This window comes from Sturnus vulgaris, chromosome 23 (genome assembly GCF_052056855.1).
Source record: "Sturnus vulgaris isolate bStuVul1 chromosome 23, bStuVul1.hap1, whole genome shotgun sequence".
Lineage (NCBI taxonomy): Eukaryota > Metazoa > Chordata > Aves > Passeriformes > Sturnidae > Sturnus > Sturnus vulgaris.
In genome coordinates this window covers 5,578,334-5,597,680 of record NC_142265.1, presented here as the reverse complement: position 1 = coordinate 5,597,680, position 19,347 = coordinate 5,578,334, and the positions used below count along the sequence as shown (strand labels likewise).

The 19,347-nt window shown below is 46.3% G+C and overlaps 1 protein-coding gene across 1 annotated transcript in view; it reads right to left on the bottom strand.

The window, feature by feature from the left end:
• Nucleotides 1–15,070: 15,070 nt before the first annotated feature.
• LOC148221348 (uncharacterized) overlaps nt 15,071–19,347 on the bottom strand; it is a 42,721-nt gene continuing 38,444 nt past the window's right edge. Inside the window, exons 52-59 of the mRNA XM_088177878.1 lie at nt 19,048–19,210; nt 18,843–18,925; nt 17,959–18,119; nt 17,275–17,410; nt 16,761–16,939; nt 16,559–16,667; nt 15,925–16,062; nt 15,071–15,558 (exon numbers count right to left, since the gene is read on the bottom strand). Coding sequence (XP_088034004.1) covers nt 15,515–15,558; nt 15,925–16,062; nt 16,559–16,667; nt 16,761–16,939; nt 17,275–17,410; nt 17,959–18,119; nt 18,843–18,925; nt 19,048–19,210 — 1,013 coding nt within the window. The 3' untranslated portion in view covers nt 15,071–15,514. The remainder of the gene's footprint in view (nt 15,559–15,924; nt 16,063–16,558; nt 16,668–16,760; nt 16,940–17,274; nt 17,411–17,958; nt 18,120–18,842; nt 18,926–19,047; nt 19,211–19,347) is intronic.

The following is a 19,347-nucleotide window of genomic DNA, read 5'->3' as shown; positions in this document are numbered from 1 at the left end:
AAAGGACTTGCTTGTGTTGTGCTCTGTCTCCTGGCAGTTATCACCTCATGAGCACATCCCTGGGGAAGGACAGGACGGGTTTGGCTCCTGGTTCTCCCATTGTCACCTGGATAAAACCTCAGCGCTGCTGGCTGCAGCCACAGCCAACAGATTTTGCTGCCAAAACTAAAAAAAAAAACAAAAAAACCCAAAAACCAAACAAAAAAACAACAAAAAAAACCCCCCAACAACAAAAGAACCCCCAAAACCACAAACAAACAAAAAAGAACCCCACACAAAAAAAAAAAAATTAAAAAATCCAACATATTCAGGAGGTTCTGTCCTCAGGATCTCCCAACAGAGCAGGACAAAAGCCACAGGAAAGGGATTTGCCAGGATTTCAAGGCCAAGGGACAGCATTGCAGTTGTAACACTGGCAATAATCTGGCTTCATGGTTGTATTTCCAGGAATATTCTTTTCAATGCCACAAACCATTCAGTCCCTGGGAAATGCAGCATCAGAGAGAAGAATTTTGGCTTCTGTGGGCTTGAAGAAGAGTCAAATAAAGCAACAAGCAGAAACAAAGCAATTCAAGCTGGAAAAAACTCAGCAGCAGAAGAGGAGAAAAAAAGGAAATTTTGAGAGGAGAACTTAAACGATGGATGTGATCCATCCATTCAAACACCAACAGAAGTTCCTGAGAGGAGAGCAGAAGAATTCTGTCTCCTGTCATGGCACCTGGGAGCTGCCAAACGAGAGTCCCCATGTCCCCTCTGTGCAAGGGTGATGGGCAGGAACTGCAGGCTCACATTTCCCATATCTGTAACCATTCTGAGGGGGAAAAGCCACTTAGAAGAAAAGTAACAGCAAAAAAAAATAAAAAATTAAAAATAGTAATAAAAGGCAGGTGATTATCCGGAGTGAACACCTCAAACCCAGCAAATGCTCCTGAAATAGTTTGTACCTGTAGGGTCGGTTTTGTTTTTAACAAGGATTGACAACAGATGCTCCTTTGTGTTTCAAATGTTTCTGTGTCTCAGCTGTCTTCAAGGGCTGAGAGAAATCTGTATTCACCCTGAGAGATCTGAGTGCACCCCAAGGGCTCCGAATGCTCCCTGAGAGCTCCAGAGCTCGGCTGCCTGTGACTCAATCACACCAAAATCTCCCTGAGATGACAAAATGTTCTTTGCCATCTGCTTTACCCTGTCCACGCCTGAGCAGAAAGCTCAGATCAGAGGTTTGCAGAGAAATCAGAATATTTACATCATTTTCAACAAGGGCAGAGCCCGTGAACGCCTAAAGGCAGATTGGCTGTTTCTAAATCTCAGAGACTTTCCAGAATTACAAAAGGAGAATGGACAGGAAGGAACTTTCCAGAGTTACAAAAGGAAACCAGGCCATGGAAATGAACCCTGCACTTGCCCCTGGGGTTTTACTGGGAATTTCTGCCCAGCACAGGACAGGTCATTGCACGGCAGCACAACAGGGAACAGCAGCAGGACCTCCCTGCCCGGTGTTGACACGGGATTAGGGCAGGAGCTTGTGGGACCTGATGCAAGAGAATGTGGAACCAAACCCGGTTTTAACCCCATGAACTCAGGGAGCACTGAAATCCTCAGGTTAATCATGAGAAAAGTGCAGGAGAGGATCAAATCCAGCTGCAAACTCCAATACAGGAGACAAGGGAAGGTACAAAGGCACCTTTCCCCCCAGGCTCACGATGAGTTTTTAAGTAGCAGCATCACAAATCAATTCTCACACTTAGTGCTGCATCATTTATTCCCTTTAATCTGCTTTGCCTCCCATTTGTGAGAAGGTTAAAGATGCTCAGCGTGGCATCTTCACGTCCTGGTGGCTCCCAGATGAGAAATCTTAGAGAGGTTTAGTTAAATTCCAAATCTGGGCAGAATAAACACATTATAATCCAAAATCTGAATAAGTGAGCTGGCAAGCTCCTTATATGATAGCTGGGAAGGAAGAGAATTTGTTTTTCAGGTCAGGTTTTTCATTCAGCCTCACACAGAACATTCAACTTTAGATGGGATTTTTACTATGAGAGACATTTATTATTATTATTATTATTATTATTATTATTATTATTATTATTATTATTATTATTATTATTATTGTCATCATCATTCCAAGGGTGGGAAAATATGTATGAATCATATCTGAATGAATCATCATGTTCTAAATAATAATAAACAGAAAATGTAATTCCTCCACTCATCTCTTACTTGTAAACTCCTCAAATCAGTTCTGCAGCCTCAGCAGGAGCAGCCATTGCTCTCAGCCAGGTAAAAAATAATTTGTTATTAAGATGTGCAGTGGAGTACAGCAGATTTTGAACCCTTCAAGCAGGGTGAGGTTTTTTTTTTCTGCTACAATTGCACTCCAGGCACGCCAAGAGTTAATTCCCTACCTCATAAACTGAGAAATCTCTGCTGAGCAGAAATCCTCTCTTGCTCCAGCCTCAGCCAGACTGGGCAGGTCTGATGTCCCTGCTGATTGCCCTGAGCTTCACAGCTTTCCTTCACCTCCTTTTGCTGAACAACATTTTCCTGACACAGTTTCCTCCAGTCTGAACCAGCTCTCACCCTCTTCCCCCTCCCAGCTCCAAAAAAATCCCAGCACTTTCCCCTTTCACCTCTCTGTCACTGACAATTCCTGCGGGCTGCTCAGGAGAAAAGGGACAGCTGGCTAAGGGCAAAGGGAGAATCTGAGGCCAAAACTTTGTGCAATGCAGCTGTAAAATTCTGTGTAGGGTGGTGAGTTGTGCTCTGGCTACTCTCTCTCGACCCTCAAAAATCTATTTATAACAAGATTTCTTGCTGGAGTTGGTGAGATTTTGGGTCCTCCTTCCAAAAACAGATTTTGAGCGACTCAGAGTTGTTGAGCTGTGTGTCCTGGAGGGAGTCAAGCTCCAACAAAATAATTCCTGCCTCTGTCAGAGCTGGGGAAGGGCTGAATTCCCCGTGTGTGGCAGGGCCGGATTTCCCCCCGTGGTCAAACCCCAAACGGATTTTGGCAGCAGCAGCAGCAGCGCCTCGTGTGCTATCTCAGTGTGATGTGGAGAATTTTCAGTGGCATCTGCAGGGCACGTTCCCTTCCCTGGAAATCCTCCTGTGGGACACTGAAAACGACTAAAAACCAGGAATTCCCTGGATGGCATTTTTAACCCCGGAATATGATTCAAGAGATGAAGAGCTGAGAGAATTTGTGATGTTGAGACTACAGGAACACAGCCAAGGTTTGTGTTCTATAAAGTGAGAGTTTCTTCAATGTCACGAATTTGTAGGGAGGAGTTCCCCTTTGCAAATAAAAACTGCAGCCAAATTATACATTGAAAACTCTTCTTTTTTTTCTGATACATCACCCCCAGTGTAAGAAATCTCCTTGGCAGACACCAGGGCACTCCTGACCCCTGTTTATCTCTGCCAGGAGAGGAAGGAAAACACAGAAATTCACATTCTCATGCAAACGTTTGCAGACATCTGTTCTCACTGTGGTGACAGCAGGCACTGGAAAATAGAGCTGGACACAGGGATGCTAAAAAGTCACACCCAGCTCACAGCCTGGATTTATTCCTGCAGTTCAGGAGGTCACTGGGATGGCCCCTCCCGAGGGCAGCCCCTTCTCTGTGCAGCAAAGTAAAATCACACCAGCACGTGGGCAAACTGTGAGGAGAGAGACAACATTCCATGGAAAAAAAAAAAAAAAAAGGATTATTTTGCCACTCTCTAGCCTTCACACCTTGTCAGGAATTTTTTTAGCATCATATCCTGCTTTAGAGAGACCCCACTGAGCTGTTCCAGCCCCATCCTCTGGCAGCTCCCCCCAAACTTCTCCATTAATTTCTCCTGATTCCTTTCTCCAAGGGAAAACCTCTCCTCCTCAGCCATGCCCTATTTCACCTGCTCACACCAGTCATGTTCGTGAACTTTTCCCAAAACATTATTTTGCAATGAGTGAAAAACTGGTCCAGACCCACCAGCAGGAAGGACCTACCTCCCCAGGAGCAGGAATTTTCTGGCAGCTCTGCACACCCCATAATCACCCAGCCCATCACATTCCAGCAGTTAGTTTGCATTTGTAATAACTCTCGATTCCTTGCTCAGACCACGACTGAGCTGCCTGCAGCTCCACAGCATAAAACTCTTCTTTCAGCTTGAAAATGAATTTCCATCTGAAGGTGCAAAATATGAATGAAATTTAGAAATTCCAGATGTTTTCCCCCAGCAGACTCCCTGCATGAACCCCAATCCCCATAGCACAGTTAACTCTGTAACCTGAGAGATGCTATCTTCAAAGCTCATTTAAATGCTCACATTTCTAAAATGCTATTTAGGAAACAGAGCTCAGCTGGAATCAACTTCAGCTGGTTTGGTGCTGCTAAAAACCCTTGGGATGTTTTCCTAGGAATTTCAAGGAGAATGCCCATACAAAATGTTGCACTTAAGGACAAACGTGATTCTTTTTCTAGAAGACACATACAAAAAACCAGTCTAGAAATGTGTCTTTTATTTAACAACCTACTCTAAAACACCACTGTGGTTTTTAACTAACAACCCTTGAATTGGAAAATGAATTGCAGCAGGTGATGACTTTTTTTTTGCAAAGATTTGGAAGGCTGATTTCTTCTGTTTCATGAAAACTCCACGCCAAAAAAATCTAAAATGAACAAGAATTTTTTTTTTTCTCTGAAACAAAAGGAAGTATCTGGAAAAATAGCCAGGTGTCTACGAGAGGGAGTTTAGGAGCACAACTGCTGAAGGTTTAAGAGTCTGTGCCCAGTTTGGGTGGCCTGTGCTGCCCATCCCAGCCAGGACTTCCACCCCCTCACTCTGACAGGCTCCTGAGCCTTGTTTCCCTGAATAAACACCTTTTGGAATAGATACATTTCAGTATTTATCCTCCTAAACCCTCCATGCTAACAGGAAATTTTATAAAAGACACAAAAACCTTCCCAGGAGGAGGGGGCAGGACAGTAGAGCCCTTCCCAAAGAGCAGCAAAGGCTGCAGAGATGGGCAATGAGCAAATCCAGCCTCTAATTCTGTTTAACTCCCTGCCAGAACACAATCCCTGGAGCTTCCAGCAAGGCCAAAATCAGAATTCTTGCACCAGCAAGACTCAGTAGCCCTAAAGGAGAAGCTTTTCCTGTTGCCAAGGGGAATGGAATAAATATTCTTCAGGGCAAAGGATGTTCAATGAGGTGCAAAATAGGCAGAAAAAGAGAAAAAATTATAAAAGTAGTAAGAGATTTCTCTGCCAAAGGAAGGGGCTTGGGCAGCTGTGAAATCTCTGCACTGCAAGGCACCAAACTCAGGTGCTGGCACCACCCCTGGGGTGTGTGCAGCTGAGCTGGGCCTTTTTTAGCACCAAAACCCACAGATTTGGTAATGGCTCTGACAGAAACAGCAGGGCCTGCAGCTCCACACAGAGCTCAGTTTATTGCTGAGCCTCTGTCCCTGTAAATGTCACCCCAAAAAACCCCATAACTGCCCTTTCATAGATTATGGTGGAACCCCACTGTTAGATCTGTAAGCCAACCTCATTCCAGGCTCAGGGAGATAAAATAAATGTATTTTATCAGTCACCTGCTGCCAGCAGGCAAGAAATGCCCTAATCTTAAACTATCTTGGCAATAAAAATATTGGAAGTGGTTGCATTATTTATTTTTCCAAGCTCGGATTTCTTCAGCCATTCCAGCCCTGCATATTCTCCATGCTTCTGCAGCCACCACTCTCGTAAAACTGGAAAAAAAGGACAACTTTTGGGGCTGTGTAACTGAGAAAGGACAGGAAAAACCACATTGTTCTGTTGCTTCTAAAGCAGAAAATCCAACCCTGGCCAGGCCTGTGAGGTTGCTCCCCTCTCCCAGAGCAGGATTTCTGATGGAGCAGTGAAACTTATCCAGGTGTAAATTCAAAATCGCAACGATTTTCTCAGAGGTTTGTAAATCAGAGTGAGCATTTAAACAGCAACAGTCCTGAAGTGTGAATCCTAAATGAAGTCCAAAATGTCTAAAATGCATTTAGCTCAGCTGTGCCTGCAGGGAGGGCTGGCAGCAGCCAGGCAGCAGCAGCAATGCTTCTGTGGCACAAAGAGGAAGAAAAACACACAGACTGCTATTTTGGAAGATGCCTGCAGCACTGCAGCCTTCTCCTAATTTTTTTTTTTTTTTCCCCCTAGAAGAGGCTGCTAAGTGAGAATTTCAGTGTGTGAGACAAGAAATGTGAGCACAGCCTGACCAGGGTAATGCCAAAGCAGTGGCAGGCTGGGCCAGAACACAGAAATCACATCAAAACCTTGCAGAAAGCAAAGTGGAGACAGCAAAAGCTTTTGCAAACTCCCCTGGTCACAAGGAGCACAAGAATCAGGTCACTGATTTAACCAAAAAACCACAAAAACGACAGTGCAGGGCATCCTTTCAAATTATTCCAGTCTAAAACTGCCAATTCCTACATTAGAGCCATTTAGGACCTTCCCTTGGATCTCACTGGATCATTTCCACCATTTTCACTGTCCCTAGCAACCCAAACCTATCCAGTAAAACCATCTTTTCCCCCCATGCAGTGTTTTACTTTTCCCCTACAAACAAAGTCATCCCAGATGAGTGATTTAAGGGCAAAGTACACTTTAAATGTCATTTCCTATGGGATTATAACATGAGATAACTGAAGTCCAGACAGAGATTTTATAGCAGGAAAAATTATCTGTGTGTGCCTGGCACACAAAGAAGGTGCCTGTGAACTGAAAGGTCTAAAACAGCTTTTTTATGAGTCCTGGGAGTTGCAGTGCTGTCACACAGAGTTCACTGGGGGTGCTGGCAGGGACACTGATGGCTTGGAGATCCACCTGCACGGAGCCTTTCATCTGAGCTGTGCTTCCAGCACGGAATCCCTGCCAGCTTTGCAGCCACAGTGATGTCATGCTGGCACCTGGCTCCATTCACCTAAAAGCCAGCTGTGAACCTGTGCCAACAGTCCAAACAACCCAGTTCCAGATGCTTCCAAAGCACAAACAGGGACAGCTTTAGCAGCAGAACCAGAGAGAGCAGCTACCAGGAGCAGCTTCCCTCCTGCAGGTGCAGGTCCTGCACTGACCTTGATGCCTTAGGATTTTTATTTTTTTTTTTATATTTTTCATCCATTTGTAACCCTGCAGTTCTTTAGTGCAGAACTCTAAACTCCATATCCAGTGTGAGCTGCTGCTCTCCCATTTGGGGCACACACAACAATTCCTCTCCAGGCCTGGCAATCAAGGACACCTCACTGCCTCAGGCCTGAGAGATGGAAACAAAAGGGAGTTGGGGGCAGCAAACTTGGGGTAAATGACTTCATTACCTGGAGCTGGAATTGGAAGATGAACCCCCAAAATGCAAATGGCCCAAACTTATCAAAGTGTGCAAACCTGTGACCCATTGTCCATTTTGGTTTGTCTGCCCTAAATGTACCTGAAGGCCCTTCAATAAATAGAACTGCTTTTTATTCTCTTAATTTTGTCTTGTCTCTGTTTTTAGGTAAGCCCCAAAAGGCATCACCAGTTCCAGATGCTCCCAAAGCACAAACAGCTTTAGCAGCAGAACCAGAGAGAGCAGCAGCTTAGAGCAGCTTCCCTCTGCCCAGGTGCAGGGGGAGGTCAGAAGTGTAAAGATATTTAATTATTATTGCATTTCAGTCCAGCTCAGTCATTGTGGGAGAGCTGGGGAGCTCTCTGTGCTTTAAACCTTCACCAAGCTGGGAGCAGCACAGCCCTGGCCAGAACCAGTCCCTTCATTGTGGCTGAAAGGAATTTTGCCCTGAAATCCCAAAGGTCCAAACCAGCTCTTCCAGGTTAGTTTTGAATTTCCCCGTGTTTCTGTCAGGTCTGAGCTGCTTTGGAGCAGAGTTCATTCCCTCCTGAACACACAGAACGTTCCCAAGACCAATCTCCCAGTCCCCAGCTGCAACTGGGATTTCTTGACAGTTTTGTTCCTTGCCCCCAGCACCACCCAGCGAGGTTGAAGAATAACTCAGAGGGGAAGGAGCTGCTGGGTCCAGCTCACTGCTGAGATTAAACCTCTCCACAAGGTGAATTTCTCCTTGAGTGCAGAATGTCCTCAACCCAGCCCCAAATTTCCTCCCAGTGCAGAAGGTGAATGTGTCAGGAAGTGAAATAAAAAAGGTTCACAAAAGAATAAAACCCGAGAGAGGTGATTTCCTGCCCAAATACTTTATTTCTGAGCTTGGCTAAGGGGTTGGAACCTGCAGTTTGCTAAGAGCTTATGGAGAAGCCAAGGTAAGCAAAGGATTTAGAACACTACAAATTCTTCCTCATTCTTACTTACTGCTGACCTACAAAAAACAGGAAAATAGGCTCCAGGAAAGGTCCTTAGGGGGGTAAATCATTCATTGGAGACATTTGCTGATGGACTAATTCTGGATAAAATAACACTGACATCTTAAATTAAAAATTATTTCCCCAAGAAACAGGTAAAGGACTGTCTACTGAGCAAGCAACCCTCCTTTAGCTAAAGGAGTGAAAACTAAATCTGGAGCCTCTGACAGGGACCAAAAAACCTACACATGTGCTAACCTCATTTACAGTAAAATACATGTCAAAATTTCATGCCCGTGGAGTAAACCCAACTTCCCAACAACAATGAATGAGAGAAGGCCGTGTCTTTTTTAGCTCCAGTTCACAACTTCTGACCCTTTTCCCTGGGATACCTCCCTGAGCATCTAATCCTAACCCTAGCCCTAACCCTAACCCTAACCCTAACCCTAACCCTAACCCTAACCCTAACCCTAACCCTAACCCTAACCCTAACCCTAACCCTAACCCTAACCCTAACCCTAACCCTAACCCTAACCCTAACCCTAACCCTAACCCTAACCCTAACCCTAGCCCTAACCCTAACCCTAGCCCTAACCCTAACCCTAACCCTAACCCTAACCCTAACCCTAACCCTAACCCTAGCCCTAACCCTAACCCTAACCCTAACCCTAACCCTAGCCCTAACCCTAACCCTAACCCTAACCCTAACCCTAACCCTAGCCCTAACCCTAACCCTAACCCTAACCCTAACCCTAGGCCTAACCCTAACCCTAGCCCTAAGCCTAACTCTAAGAGAGAGCCATGTCTATTTTTAGCTCCAATTCCCAACTTCTTCCCCTTTTCCCTGTGACACTTCTCCAGCATCTAACCCGAAACAAAACCTAACTCTAAGAGAGAGTCATATCTTTTTTAGACACAATTTCCAAATTCTGCCCCTTTTCCCGGGGATCTCCTCCCTAGCCATCTAAACCTAACTGTAACTCAAACCCAACCCTGACCCAAACCTAAGCATAAGAGAAAGCCATGTCCTTTGTTAGCTCCAATTCCAAAATTCTGCCCCTTTTTCCTGTGATACCTCCCTGAGTATCTCATCCTAACCAAAACCTAACCCAAATCTAACTCGAATGAAAATCGAACCCTAAGAGAGAGCCATGTATTTTTTCAGCTCCAATTCTCAACCTCTGCCCCTTTTCCTGATACCTCCCCAGGCATCTAACCCTAACCCAAACTTAATCCTAAGAGAAGGCCGTGTGATCTAACCCTAACCCTAACCCTAACCCTAACCCTAACCCTAACCCTAAACCTAATCCTAACCGTAACCCTAATCGTAAAGCAAAACCTAACCCTAACCCTCACCCTAACCCTAAGAGACAGCCATGTCTTTTTTTAGCTTGAATTCCCAATTTCTCCCCCTTTTCCCTTGGATCCCTCCCTGCATATCTAATCCTAACCCAAACCTATCCCTAAGCAAAACCTAACCCTAACCCAAACCTAACCATGACCCATACCTAACCCTAACCCTAACCCTAACCCTAACCCTAACCCTAACCCTAACCCTAACCTTAACCCTATCCCCTAACCCTAACACTAACTCCTAACCCTAACCCAAACCTAATCCTAAGAGAAGGCCATGTCTTTTTTCGGCTCCAGTTCCCAATTTCTGACCCTTTTCTCCATGATACCTCCCTGGGTATCTAACCCTAATCTAAACCTAAGCCAAACCTAACCCTGACCCAAACCTAACCCAAACCCTAACACAAACCTAACCCTAAGAGAGGGCCATGTCTTTTTCCGGCTCCAATTCCCAGGTTCTGCCCCTTTTCCCTGTGACACGTCCCCAGGCATCTAACCCAAACTCTAAGAGAGAGCCATGTCTATTTTTAGCTCCAATTCCCAACTTCTTCCCCTTTTCCCTGAAATCCCTCCCCAGGCATCTAACCCTCACTTAAACCTAACCCCGACCCAAACCTAACCCGGACCAAAACCTGACCCTAAGTCTAACCTAACCCTAAGAGAAAGCCATGTCTTTTTTCAGCTCCAATTCCCAATTTCTCTCCCTTTTCCCTGGGATCCCTCCCTGGGCATCTTTGCTGAGCACATTCCCTTCTGTCGGGTCGAGGGCTGTGGCCACTCACCCTTCCTGCCCTTCACCTCACACCTGCAGCCTGGACAGTTTGGTGCTCCAGGCTTTGGGAAAACAATTCCAGCTGCCCAAAAGGGCCTGACCCGAGCTGCTGGAAGCCTTTGACCCACATTTTGATTTCCTTGTTGACCACAGCCCCGTTATCAGCTCGCACCTCCCTGGCGCCGCTGGCAAAGGTCATGCCCAACACCTGGGGCTCTGCAGGGGAATTCAGGAGGAGCTGGGCACACGGAGAACCTTTATCTGTGTTTGCCTTGTCAAGAAATTGGTTTATTGGCAGCTTTTCTGCCCGTCTGGCTCCTACAGGTGTGGGCTGGGGGATGGCAGGAAGGGTTCTCTGCTCTGGTTCTGGAGGAGGAGTGATGGGCTGCAGCAGATTCCTCCCAAGGAGAGTACAGATTTCCTTTGGAAGTATTTTTGGGCTTTGATTTGTCAGAACTTGCACTGGCTGACAGATGGGTGAGGGGGAGATTGGGAATAGAGGCCTGCTGCTTGTGGTGGATAAAAGGAATTTCCAGGCCTCTCTTTCTCAGCTTCTGATGCTCCCAAACAGCACAAGGCAACAAGGAAAACCAAGTTTCTTCTTCCTTAGTTTGTGTTTCTTCCAGTCCTTCTAATGATTGGACTGGAAACCTGATTTACTTTAAGACAAGATTTTCTCCTGCTTGATTTCTTCTTCTTTTACAAAATATGGACACCACTTTCCCAGGACGTGAACAGCTAAAAACTTCTAAGATTGCCCTGTAATTTTCACATAAACACAGAGAATTCTCACCAGCATGTGAATCTTACTGGGAAAACCCAACAGCCCTTTGCTTCTTTGGGTACCACAGTGATAAAACATATTTTGGGTAAGTTTTTGTTCAATTCAAAATGTTTACAGCAACAAAAGGGCCACAAAGAGCCAAGTGCTGCAACTTTAAAATTGCCTGTGAGTATTTCTGAGCTCAATGAACACCTGGGTGGTGTAGAGAGAAAATCTCTGCCCTTGATGATTATGTTTTATAGCCTTTCAGGAGAAGCCTTGAGGAAGAAAGGTTTTGCACCTTTACACACAGTTTTACACACATTTCTAATCGTGGTGGGTATTCAAGTGCCCAGCACAGCAAATCAGCAGGACTGATGAATCAACAGGTCTGTGAGTGCTGGGCCAGGGTTCATCCTGTGAAGATAGGAGCTATCTCAGGGGTTGTAAAGAGAATTAGAGAAGCTGATGGAGTAAGAGATAAAAGCACTATGAACCTGTTAATTAAACAGTGCCAGAAATAGAACTGCTGTGTTAAAGATGAATCAGCTCAGGGCTGCAGCTCGTCCTTGTGCCAGTGTCTGTTCACCAGACAGGCCCTGTGTCTGTGAGCCCCATGGGGAAGTCATCAGGGATATTCCTCCCTCCAGGCTGCTTTCCTGCTGCTCTGGCTCAGTGAGACCAGAAATGAGGCATTGGCTGTCTCAGGGTTCTGCCAGCTCCCCAATAAAGTCAGGGTGTCCCCACGGAATGAACCAACAAGGCTCCAAGCTCAGTCCCAGGCAGCCCCTTCCATGTGGCATTATCAGTGTTTCCCAGCTTCTTTGGAAATTTTATTCTTGCTGCCCCATGGACAGTGACTCTTTTTACCTGTGAGAGAAACACAGAGCACTCATGGACATGTGCTGGGAAAAGAAAATGTGAGCATTGATTTCACTCAGCTCAGGAGCTCACCTGCTGTGGATAGAGCTGACAAAATCAAGTTGGTTTTTATTGCTGTCTTTTCTGATTTTCCCTCTGGTCAGGGACACTTTGGAATCCTCTGACTTCCCCAGTTTAGCTGCAGGGGGCAGAGCAAAAGCAGCTGAAAGGGAAATCCAATGTAATTCTTGTGTCTCCATGGTTCACACCATGCCATCCACAGCTCCAGGACTTCACACACAATGGGAAGGGATTAAAAAGCAACTTTAGGAAGAAATTTCATCTCCAGTTTTTAATTCTGGAAATAAAGATTTCTCCTTTTGGCTGTAAATTGAAAACCATCTTTACTTCATGCTTTTATTTCTCCCACAGGAGCACAACTAAAAGGTTGTTCTTTCCTCTCATGTTTGAGAACAAAGTTGTGGAAACATTTATTTCAGGCTCATACCCAGGAATTTTGGAGTGACAATGCTCTGATTTTTCAGCAGTAGTGTAAAAACAGCTTCTTGGGAACCTTCTTGTCCTATGAGGGATAAAAGCATGATGTTAAAGCCAGAAACTTCCAAAACAACTTTTGCTGGAGGTACAAGTGGGGCCATCAGGAGATTTCTGCCCTGTGGGGAGGCAATTTAACTCCCAGCAGAGCAATTTCAAACCCAGCCTTGATTTCAGAGCCCACGTCCTGGTGTTTGGCTCTTTTTTCAGGAAGAGCATCAGGTCCTGAGTGGAGCTAAGGATGTTCAGATTGGGAATCCAGGACACAAATCCTCTTCAGTAACTTTCCTCCTTCCCCTGTGTGAGGGCATTTCTCGATTTACAAAGGCAAGAAAAGTGATTTTAGGGCAGAGATTGGCACACTGGCCTGTGTGACACTGAGGAGGACACAGAACTTCCTCCCCATCAGGAACTGCCACCCAAAGTGCTGCTGGTGCTGGAGCAAATCCTTCACCTGGCCACACTCATCTGCCAGCTCCATCTCACCTGTAAAACCCACAAATCCAGCTCAGGGGGCTCCAAAGTAATAAAATGAGACATTTCTCAGCCATACAGAATGACCCAAAACCCCAAACTCATGCAGCATTTTTGCTGACCAGCTCAGAATATCCTCACTGGAAATTTTTTTCAGGTGGATGCTTTCATTGGGTATTTTTATTAAACTTTTCCTTCTCACAGCATTTAAAACTCTTCACCTGCAGTACCCAGCCTTTAAGGCAGCACCAGGAGCTCTCTCTGGCAGAGGTGATGCTCTGCCAGGTGGGACAGCAGCTTCAGCCTGAAGGATAAATCGAGCAGCAGCTCATTGCACAGCCCAGAGCTCCCTCCCCAGGGAGCCCAGCCCTGCCTCCCTCCTCACAGTGCTTGATGCTCACCAGGAGAGGCTGAACTTGGCACTGGATGTTGAAAAGGGCTTTTCATTCTCTGTAAGAGAGGCACAACTCAAAGGAACCCAAGGAAAAGCCGTGAGCCCTTCTCCAAATGCCAGATTAATTGACCCTGCTCTCCATCTCTGTTATCAGCAGTCCCAGGGAACTCCTGATAACTTCACTGCTACTCCAGACTGTGCTGGACTTTCAGGAGCTTCCACAGCAGCCTGGGAACTGAGCTGTCAGCAGCAAATACTTCACCAGTGCAATAAACCCAGTGCTTGCTCCACTCCTCTTTTTATTAGATCTTAGCAAGGAACTGTTGAGAGAAACTCTGTGAAACTCTGCTCTTTGTATTGATATCCTTTGGGTTTGTGGTGGGGGAAAAAAGACCCAAAATATGATTTTTTTACTTACAACTGGAGCTAAGAGAACAAGAACAGGGGAAAAAAACCCCCTAAGAGCAAAATTCCACACGCATCTCTTCGGTTTGGTTTAAAACAAACCAATTTACTCACTGAAATATTGCTACAATAAAAATTTGACATATTTTGTTTACAGCTGCCTTCCACCCTGCCTTTTACCAATAGGATCTGGAGCCACAAGTCCCAGAGATAACTTTGTCACCTGTTGGGGCCCAGATTTCCCTTGGGTCTCAGAGAGATTCTTACCTCCATGGAGGGCTGTTATGAACATATCTGCTGAAAACCTAAAAAAACAAAGCAAGGATGGGTTTTTCCACTGCCACATTCCCAACAGGCAGCCACAGTGACCTGCAGGAGTTTTGCAGTGTTTGCCTGCCTGTTCCCATTCCCAAAAAATCCCTTGGAGCTGCCAGGAAGCCCCAAAATTCTCCCAGGGTGAAACTGTAAAGGAAGTTGAACAAACCTTTTGTTTTTTTGGGAGCAAGCTTGGAAAATATGGAACCACCAACAGGAGTGACAAAATCCTGGAGTTCCTCTGGATCCAGGAGTGGAAGCAGAGCTGAGAGCTTCTGTCCTGGCTCCTGGGGACCCAAATCTCATCATGCTGTGAACTCCCTTTGGGGTTATGCAAGGAGCAAACACAGGAACCAGCAAGGAGCTGGCTCAGCAAGCTCCTCACACAGAAACAAATCAGCAAATATTGCTCTGAGAGGAGAACTGGCTTTGCTGCTGCCTGGAGCCTCCCTGGGGGTTTGTGCTGCCTCCAATCTGGTGTTGTTTCCCTTCACCTGGAGATCAGGGATGTGGAGCAGGGGATTCTGCTCCTGGACCTTGGAACAATTCCCTCCTCACAGCCCTGCTCTCACAGACAGGACAAGAGGAGCAGAATGGTAGGAGGGATATTAAAGAATTAAAAATCAGGCTCACAGAGCACTGGACACCAGCAGCTACCCCTGCAGGAACAGTTTCAGTGTATCTTTGCTCAGAAAAATCACATTTGTAGAGACCTTTGAGGTCTCTGCCAGCAGAACTTACTGAGTGTGTTGGAAACATGCACAGCCCATGTAGGGGTGCTGGGCAAGGCTTGAAGGGATGGCTCTAAAATGCTTGAAAAACTCACAAATATCCTTCACATCAGAGATCAGAAAAGCTGCCCAGAACACATTGGTAAATTGAGGTTCCTATGCCACCTGTGGTCTTCTATTTATTGCTTTATTGACTTAACAACAAAACCCACAAAATTAGCAACACCAAGAACTTCAGCCTCATTCTCCAGCCTAGAAATTATTGATAATCCACAGCAAATATGAAAATACTTCAAGATTAAGCAAAAAGGATATGGATTCCTCATCAAATATTTGACCAAATACATCCTTAATTAAATCTGTGTGTGTTCTGATATTTCAGGTAAAGCTGCTCTGTCCCAGACACCCCCTCCCTCCCTCCCCAGTCCAACTTTATCCACTGCCCAGGATAAGTCCAGCTCCTCCAGGAATGAGTTGGTGACTATTTTACTGTGCAGAACATGAAATACTCCAGCTTCTGTCCCTTCAGTGCCCTGAGAATGCAGCTCCTCTTTTTTCCAGCTGCAGGCCTTCATCCCAGGAATCCAGCAGTCAGAAGAGGGCTGAGCTCCTCAGGCTGGTTGGTTGATTGCTGCCTGATAGAGAAATTCAGAATAAAAGCTGAGTGGAAATTCAGTGCACACCAAGAGCCACCAGTGCAGCCAAATCCGAGGAGAATAAACCAGGACAGGACCTGCAGCACTGCCCAGGGGCTGCAGCATCCAGGCAGGTTCAGGCCTTTGCAAATTTTCTGCATCTGAATTTCAAAGTAATGCAGATGATTCTCCCCTAATTACACCAAACCCACACCATTATTAATTTCAAACATTGAGCGTCACAGGCTGAAAAATTCATCAGCTGCTGGAGGAAAATGTTCAGTTCAGAAGAAATCCTGCTTATTTTAACTCCTGGTTTATTTACTGCTCTAAACCAGCACACATGAAGGAAAAGAGCTGAGTTACCTGAATTACCAGGGGCTGAGGGTTGCTGCAGATTCACCAAAGCTTCCTTGATCTCACACAGGGTCTTGACAAGGGGGGAAGCTGCCACCAGACCCTCCACCTCCAGCTCAGTCAGATAAACCAAATGGAGATCTGAACCTGGAACAAATGGGGACATTTTTGAGCCCAAAGAAAGAGACTCTTCATGGCTGCAAAAGGAAATATTGTCCTGGGCAGAGGGAATGCTGTGAAGATCACAGAATGATGGTGTAGAATCTTCCTGGATTCCCTAAATTAGCATTTAATTATTATAATGACATCCAGACTCTTCCCTACAGGTGGCCACTTAATATAAAAGTGTGAAGGGTCTCTAAGGATGGAAATTCCTTGACCTCTCTCCTATAGAGAAGGATGCAAAGGGATGGAAACTCCTTGATTTCTCTCTACAGGGGAATAGAGGAGGCAGAAGTGGCTGCCCTGAGCTGGCACCTCAGCAAAAAAAAAAAAAAAAAAAAAGTGAAAGTAAAAAATAGAATAAATGGGGAAAAGTAATTCTGCACTTGCTGCGTTAGCAAACAAAGACACCCCCTGTTATCCCCTTAGCACAGAATCAGCCTCCTCTAAAAGCTCCTCCCAGCTGTGGCACTGCCCTTACCATGCTCCTCGTGCCCAGGCAGGCTGGAAAAAGGCAGGCTGGAAAAAGGCAGGCTGGAAAAAGCATCTTTCCTGCTGAACAGCTCCCAGAGCTGAGGCAGCTCAGGATCCTGTGGGATAAAACACGCTCAGAAATTAAAGAAATAGAAAAAAAACTCCCAGAAAGGTGAGAGATGGCCTAAAACCAGAGACCTGCAGCTCACCTGTCCTTCTGATCTGTTTTCACTCTCCAGGCTGTGCTGGGAGGGTACAGCTCCCACTGCAGCCTGTGCCTGCATCCTGAGCTCCATCTCTGGGTTTGCAGCTCTGTTCCTGTCAGGAGTGTTCCCAAGCAGCACTTCCAGAGCTCTCATTAACTCTGTCACCTCTTGCCACGGGGCACCTGGTGAACCCAACACAACATTTCAGTGGGATTGCCCAGAACCGCTTGGAAAACTGATTAAATCCAGAACAGCACCAAGAGCAGGAGCCTTTCTGTGGAAATTTCTCAGGCTGCCTCATCTCATACAACATTTTTAAATAACTCCGTGCTCGCCCCTCGCTGAGCTGCCAGACCTCTCCTCTCACTGAGCCCAGGTGCAGACAGGCTGTCAGCTCTTACAGAACAATTTTTTGGGCTCTCTTGTGCAGATGAGTCAGGTCTTTTTTTGGCCTCTCCAGTGCTGCTGCTGCCCCCACGCTGCTCCTGTCCCTGGCTCTGCACCCTGCTCCTCTCACCTGGCTGGGAATTCCAGTGTGCATCCCCCAGCTCAGCACCCACTGCTGCCCAGCTCTGCTCTGTAGCTTCCTGCTCACAAACCCCTTGCCTGGAAAAGGTTTTCAGGGCTTCCCAGTCCAGAGCTTGCACCGTGTCCTGTTCACAGAAAGCAGCAGTGTTAGATTTTGCAAACCCCAGGATCCACATTCAGCCCCTCGTATAAAACCATAGAAAAATTTATTTTATGCCAAAACAAACCACTGAAAGGAGTCAGGAAAAGATGGAAATACCCATCCTTCTATAGACTTTTGTGGATGCTGGTGAGAGTCAGGGAAAAACAGCATTGTGATTTTCCCAAGGTACTCAAAGGAAAACAGAAGGGAAAGAATTAATAACAAAGGTTGCACTTGGTGTTGTTGACAGCAGGAGTGTGTGAGGAATGTAATGGTTTGGTAAAAGCATGTTTACAAGAGATGTTGCCCTCCTTGAACCAATGAGTTTATTTTATCCTTTGGTTCAGTGAACCAGTCTATAAAAATGTAACTACTTCTGCAATAAATCTCTTCTGCTGCTTTCAGAAAAGAATCTGTATTGCTGTGTTTCTTCGTTGCTCCCTCGCCTTACAGCAACTCCAGGGCAAGCATTTATCTTAAAATTTCCGTGGTTCCAAGGCTCCCTTTCCTCACATGCCTGTCCCCACTGACCATGAGGCTCTGGATGCTCTGGCTGACCCCGTTGTGGAACACCAGCACGTCCATCCTGTGCTTGGCCAGCTGAGAGGCCAGGTGCAAATTCTGATCCTCCAGCTTGTCATAGAGGGTCCGGACACTGAAATCCTCCAGCAGCCTGGGTGCAAAGCTGTGTTCTGAAAAACCAGGGGAAGGTTCACACTCAAACACTCAAATGAGCTTATTTGAGTTTATTTCCCACACAAGATGCTGCCTGTCCATAGGAATTTTGTGTTCTGTGAGGAAGGAAAATGGGTGAGGCAGGAGATGTGAGAGAAATCTCGTTCCCTAGAGAGGGGGAGGATGACAGAGCGTTACTATCACAGCTCCCGAATTGTCCAGAAATCTGCCGGGATGCTCCCAGAGCTGCTCCCTGAGCTGTTCCAGCATCACCACCTGCTGCCATCTGCTGGGCTGGGGCTCTGCCGTGCTCTGAGCATCCCGAAATTCCCGAGCCCAGCTCATTCCCAGAAAGCAAACGAGCCCCAGGAATCCCGTGCCTTCAGGGAACAGAATAACCAGGAGACAAAGCCAAGGAAAACACTCGTAAATCTTTATTTTCTTTACTCTTCACCTGGACTCGCTGCTGTTCTAAAGGGTTTGTCAAGGCTGGGAATTCACTCAACTCCTCAGGGAAAAAAACTTCAACCTATCCCAATGACAGGGGGTTAAATTCCCTGGAATAAACCCAGGGTGGAAGCGTGTGTGCCTGTGGAAATGCACACAGCAAAGGGCCTGTGTGGCCTCCTGAGAGTGCAGGAAATTCTGGATGAGCAGGTGTCAAAATATTGCACCAGAGAGAAGAAAATGGGGGGAAAAAAAACAATGGGAGAACACCTGGGGCTGGCCCAGCACTTCACCTGCACTGGGCACTGCTCCTTTCTCTCCAGAGCCAGCATCTTCTCCAGATCCACGAGGACCAAGCGTCTGATAGAACTGGAGGCTGGAGAGAATGGCAAAGAGGGTGAAGAGCTTCTCATCTTTCTCAATAAGATCAGAGCCCAGCCCAGCTCAAGCAGAGGATGGATTTCTTGGGTAGATTTTTTTGTAGAGGCTGGTCTTTACCTGTCCTTTAGGAGGATGTACTCTGGTGGGATGTGTGGCTCCCCCAGGCTCCTCCATCGTGGCTTCCAGCTCTTCAGGGGACTAATTTTGGGGTTAGCAGGCTGGAACACGATGGCCAGGGTGGTCAGCACCACCACAAGGAAGCCCAGGACAAAGAGGATTGCTGGGGAAGGCAGGAGGGAGGGAAAGAAGTGAGAAACACAAAAAAACCCATTCAGCACCTTTCTTACTCATTTCACTTCTGCTGCTTCTGGGAGAAGCTGGGGCAGGTGGATGAGGAGCAAAGTGATTTCAGGCCTG